Genomic DNA, 5,773 nt, shown 5'->3' with positions numbered 1-5,773 from the left:
CCCAAAAAAAAAAAAAAAAAAAAAAAGTGGTGGTGATTATATTAATGTCAGACAAACTAATCGGAAAAGGAGGGCCTTGGAGAGCCACTGTGGTGCTGTGACCTGATTAACTCCATGACTAAGAAATGCTACTCTCTGGGAAGAAGGGAGGATGAGTGCAAGGGGAGAGACAGGGGGCAGAGAGCCTAGGGAGGAGGCTGGGCAGGGTCTGAGCCAGGCCCCCAAGCTCCCCCCACTCCCATGCTGCTCTCACCTGCAGGGAAGAAGATGAAAGCGTTCTGGGGGGGAACAGCAGGACCATCTCCTCCTGCATCCTGTCCATAGGGTGGGAGGGGATGGTGAGCCTAGGACAGGCTGTCCTCTTCAAGGGTTTCTGACTGGGGCAAGAGAGTGGGGTTCCCCTTCACCCTTCCCATCCAGGGCACAGGCGCAGTCTCTGTCCCTTGGAACCCAAAGGACACTAGTTCCTGACAGTACCTGAACTGAAGTGCCGGCAGCATAACCACTATTACTGTGGATGGGCAAGGCTGAGGGGTGGCAAGGTCACAGGGCAAGGGGGCCGCAGGGTTCCAGTGTTCAGGCTGCACCCTGGAGTCCCCAGAGGCAGTGCAGGACTCTGGGGATCTAGGACAGATTTTTGAAGACTGGTCACTGCTGAGGGGGCAGGAGCCCTGGAGCTCCTCTCTCCAGTTCTGGGCCCAGATGGCACTAGCTCTAGAAATTTTCTTAGAGGGGCCCAGAGTGTCATCCAAGGGCTCGTGGCAGGAGCCCTGTTGATCCGAGCCTCATCTCCCCCACCTGCCCTGCTCCCTGGAAGGTTTTGCTCCTGTCTCCCCCGGCCAGTGGCCCTGACTCATATTCATGGGAGGCCTGAGGCCAGGTTGACCTCAGCCTGCATGCTGTTCTCTAGCTCGAATCCCCCCCATGGCTCCTAGGATGAAGTCCAAGCTCCTGGGTGTGGGTACGCCAGCCTCCCTACAGCCCCTGCCCACTTCCACAACCTCCTGTTGGTGTCTTTAGTTCCTCAAGTGTGCCTTGCTCCCTCCCTCTGCTGGGAACTCTCCTACTTCAGAACCTCCCTGCCCCCATCCTACTCCAACTGCCAGGCCTGGCCTGGAGGGTCCCAGATGTCTGACTAGAAGTTTGTGCCTGCACTGAATGGGTGCTGACATTAGTGAAATAAAATCGGAAATTCACTCACAAGCCTTTCTTCAGACCTAACTAATTGAGGGTGGGGGTTTGAGGAACCATCAGCCTGTTCTGGGACCCGCCAGCCTCTCCAGTGTCAGCCTGCTCTCTCTGCTGTCTACACTAGCCACACTGGCCTTGTTTCATTCTGCATACTGCCACATTCCTTTCAGCCTCAGGGTCTTTGCACATGCTGAAAGGGCCTTTGTCTGGAATTTTCTATCCCTTCTATACATAGATAACACTTATCCATCCATTTCCCCAGAAGAACCTGTGACCTCCCTGATTAGGACAAATGCTCCTTTGCATGTGCCCTCAGCATTGTGTCTTTTCAAAACTGGTACTCTACCTTTCTGTGATTGCTGTACTGGGCCGTCTCCCCCTCAAGCCTGTGAGCTCTGCAAAGGCAGGCACTCCATCTGTTTTTGCCCATTGTTGTATCCTCCATCCCCCAGTACAGAGCCTGGTGTCCAGTAAGGGCTCACTAAATATTTTGCAGTTCATAACTGAGCATGTCAGTGGTTCTTCTGGGAGTGACTCAAAGAAATTCCAAGGTTTTTTCCCAAAGAAACGGGACTGACTGGCATGTGCCTGTGTTTACCCCAGGACTGTCTTTTTACAAAGAATCTATCCTCCCCGCTCTCTATTTCCGGGTTACTGGGTCACACTCAGCCCACGCCTGGCAGTAATAGGCCACACTGTTACGGCTGCTTTCATCTTTCTGTTAATCGCTGGTGCTGCGCCTAGAAGTGCTGGCAGCTACTCCCTCGGAAGGCTAGGAAAGTCACGTTCAAAAAGCCTCATGGGAGGCAGAAGCCTGTGTCTGGTGGCACCGACCTTAGAGATGGGATGCTCCTTCCTACTGGACACGGTGCAGGCATTGGCTCTGATCCTTCAACACTGTCGCAGGTCTCCCGGAGCTCAGACATGGGAAGTCACTTCCCGAGTCACACCCAGCTGAGATAGCAGCGACAGGAGAGAATCCCAACTCCATCGGCTCCAGAATAAAGGGCTCCCTAAAGAACCAGTTCCCGTGCTTCTATGGTATGGCCTGGTTTGGGAAGATGTTACCCCACTGAGGTTTTCGTAGCAACAACAGCTTCCCTGCAGATGAGGAGGAGGAGCCAGGCGATTATCCCATTTGACACAAAAGGAAGCTTGAGGCCCAGCGGGGGCTTACTGGGGGCATATGGCAGGCAGGCTCGGGAACGAACAGACCGCAGGAGCCAGGTCCGAGTTCCCTCCGCCGGCGCCTGCGCATTGCGGCCCCGATCCCCGTTCAACCCCACCCCCATCTTCTGGTTTTCAAATTTGAAACCTGCTTCTTTTCCCGCCCGAACGTGTTGACCAGCAGCGGGAGAGGGCGGGGCCGCGCGCCAGCCAATGGAGCTTCAGAGGCTCCCCGGCCCCGCCCCGAAGGTGACGACAGCGAATCTCGGGAAGCAACCGGCGAATGGGCAAGCGGCGCCCGGCCGGCCCCGCCCCCGCGGCTCCCACGTGCAGCGGATGAGCCCGGGGCCTCCAGGGGACCCCTGACCCGCAAAGCTCCGTTCTACGTGCGGGGCGCTCACCACCTGTACGGGGCTGGGAACTGAGGCCCCCAAACGCCAAGGAACCGGCGTGGGGTCGTTGGGCGCAGCGAGAAACACGCAGCACCTCGCCGCCCGGGGGCTCTCCTCAGGGCTAGGCCTGGATCCTGCTCCCCTACCTGCTCCGCGAGAGTCCGAGGCCACTCGGGGGCGGGTTGGCTCGAGGAGGGTGGGCTGCGGTTCCTGGGCGCGTTCCAGAGGGGCGGGGCCGGGGCCGGGGCGGTCCCGGGGGCGGGGCGTCCCGGGGGCGGGACCGGGCCCCTGTGTTTGTTGCACCGTGTCAGTTACATTGTAACAAAGTGGTGCAGCCGCTGCTCTGGTCAGCACCCCAGGCCCTCCCGCCGCCTGCTGTCGCCGAAATGGAACCACCCGTGGCCAGCAACATACAGGTCCTGCTGCAAGCGGCCGAGTTCCTGGAGCGCCGCGATAGAGGTGAGGAAGAACCCTTGGCCGGACTCCGGGCGGCGACCTCGCTGACACGGGCCTGAACTGGATTTGGCTCCCAATTTGAAGGATGCATGGCCCTAGGGCAGTAGCCCCTGGGCGTCCTCGCCCTCAGCTCGAGAGGAGTCCGCGGGCGGTCGGGCAGGGAAGGGTTGGGAAAGGCTGGGAAAATGGTCCCGGAGCCAAAAGCCATTCCATGACCGTGCCGTGCCAGAGGCTCCCGCTGGGACCGGGTCCAGCCACAGCCTGACGCGGGTGGGGACTCTCTCTGGCAGAGGCTGAGCATGGCTACGCGTCCCTGTGCCTGCACCGCAGTCCAGGCCCCATCCACAGGAGGAGGAAGCGACCCCCTCAAACTCCTGGCGCGTTGGACAGTGGGCGGTGAGGAGGACAAGGAGGGGGGAGGCGGGAATGGGGGATGGGCGCCATCCCTCATTGGGCCCCTCCTCTGCTCACTTCCTCCTTGTTGCTTGCATCGGACCAGGTACACTGCTCCGGGAGGCGTTCAGACCCCTCCTGCCATCTCCTTTCTCCCCAAACACACTCACACCTTCCTATCCATTCAGACTATTTCTTGAGCACCTCTGATGTGCAAGGAACATAAACAAGACAGTTCTGAGTCCCGCTTGCACTCACACTCCTACACTCCACACATCAAACCACTCACTCTTCCACAGGCTTCCTCCTTTTCTCTGCTTGCCTCACCCCTTTGCACATGCTATTCCCTGAAATTTGAATGCCTCTGTCTCCACTACTCGCTTTGGGAAACTTCTTTTCTACACTCAGCTCAACTGTCACCTCTGGCCAGGAAGTCCTTCCTTACCAGCTGCCAGGGAGGCCTCATTTGGACCCTCATAGCCACTTGGCCTGGCCTCTCTTAGCATTTGGCTCTGTGTGTGTCTCTGACTCCCCTTGCCCCTGCTTGGGGGCTCTGGTGCCCCCAATACCTGTTCAAGGTCCTTACAGGGGGTTTATTTGGGGCAGACATCTCTAGTGGATTTTGAGCCCCTGGGGGCCTTGGGACTGAGGGTGTGGGCAGTAGCTGACAACCCCTCACACCATCCTCCCTGGCATTGGCAGGTCTGTGCACAATGAGCTGGAAAAGCGCAGGTGAGTCCTAGCCCTGCCCTGTGAGCACCAGGCCCCAGGAACCATCTCCCTCTGGTCATCCCCTCCCGGCCATCCCTCTGTCCAGCAAGGTGGGGCTGGCACTGCCCTCCAGACCCCTTCCCCCACAGGAGGGCCCAGCTGAAGCTGTGCCTGGAGCAGCTGAAGCAGCAGATGCCCCTGGGGGCCGACTGTGCCCGATACACCACACTGAGCCTGCTGCGTCGTGCCAGAATGCACATCCAGGTAAGGGGGGCTACTCCTGCACCCTGGGACAGCCTGCCAGGATGTGTGGAGGGGTATAGACTGGAGGGGTTGGGGGAGCTGGGGGAAAAGGCCCGAGGTCATAGCCTAAGTGTGTGACTTTGGACAGTTCTTTGTGCTTTTAGTTTCCAAATCTATTAAATGGGAAGAAAAGCAGAAAATAACTTATAGAGGGTGCTCTGAGGCTTAAATGAGTTCACCCTATAAATGTTCATTGTTGTTATTATAGCTATTATTACTTAGATCCTAGCTGTGAGACCTTGGGCAAGTCACTTAGCCTGTCTGGGCTTCCCTTTCCTCCTGTGTTTGGTGGGAGGCGATGGCTGTTGAATTCTGTGTTAGGGTCCTTGGACTATAGAGGGTTGGTCCTCCATCTCTCCTTTCCCCATCTTTCAAGGCCTTCTGTCTGGGCAGTCTGTCCTGATGCCACTTTGGGAGGCAGCTCCAGAAACGAGGGGGAAAGCACTGAGAGATGCCAGTCATTGGTCCTCCCTCCCAGGGCACTTACTGCTGCCTGGGCTGAGCTCTGTGCCCCCTGGTGGACAGGAATGGGGGTGCTGACTCAAAGGCCCAGGCAGCCCTAATGATGGCAGAAGTGGTCTTGGAAACTATAGAGGACTTCCCCTGCCCCCCTGGCAACTTTTGACAGAGGAAGAAAGGGAAGCACAGCTGGGCCAGGTTGTACAGCTGATAAGAGGCAGATTCAGGACCCAGGCCCAGGTGCCCTGGCTTGTATTTTTTCCTTCAACAAGTATTTATTGAGCACCTGCTCTGCCAGGCCCTATTCTAGGCACTGGGGTCCATGGCAGAGACAAATCCATGTGCCATCCAGCAAATAAATCACAGTTGTGGGAACTATTTGCACCTGTCCCACAGTGCCTGTCATTACCATCGCTGTGGCTGAATAATACTCTGGTCAGGTAAGGGGCCCCACTTTCTCACATGGAGCTTGCCTGGCCTGGTTCTCAGATGGATGCTGTCTATCCATTAGCTCAGGGTCAGGACCTGGGGATTGCTCCTTCTTTGAAGCCCCATCACCCCTCTCCTGGACTAATTTACACCAGCCTTCCTGCTTCCTGTTTTGCTTCCACCAGGCTGTCTTCAACTTGGCCCCAGAATAATCTTTGCAGCACACAGAACTGCCCAGGTCCACCCCCTGCTGACCCCCCCCCCCCCCCCCC

The 5,773-nt window shown here is 57.5% G+C and overlaps 1 protein-coding gene across 1 annotated transcript in view; it reads left to right on the top strand.

Moving 5' to 3' along the window:
* Positions 1–2,672: 2,672 nt before the first annotated feature.
* MXD3 (MAX dimerization protein 3) overlaps positions 2,673–5,773 on the top strand; it is a 4,622-nt gene continuing 1,521 nt past the window's right edge. The window contains exons 1-4 of the mRNA XM_008578195.1: positions 2,673–3,209; positions 3,497–3,602; positions 4,302–4,331; positions 4,460–4,574. Of these exons, the coding sequence (XP_008576417.1) occupies positions 3,137–3,209; positions 3,497–3,602; positions 4,302–4,331; positions 4,460–4,574 (324 nt within the window). The 5' untranslated portion in view covers positions 2,673–3,136. The remainder of the gene's footprint in view (positions 3,210–3,496; positions 3,603–4,301; positions 4,332–4,459; positions 4,575–5,773) is intronic.

The sequence above is a fragment of the Galeopterus variegatus genome, unplaced genomic scaffold (assembly GCF_000696425.1).
Source record: "Galeopterus variegatus unplaced genomic scaffold, G_variegatus-3.0.2 Scaffold1642, whole genome shotgun sequence".
Lineage (NCBI taxonomy): Eukaryota > Metazoa > Chordata > Mammalia > Dermoptera > Cynocephalidae > Galeopterus > Galeopterus variegatus.
Note: the sequence above shows the minus strand (reverse complement) of the source record. Positions and strands in the feature narration are given on the sequence as shown.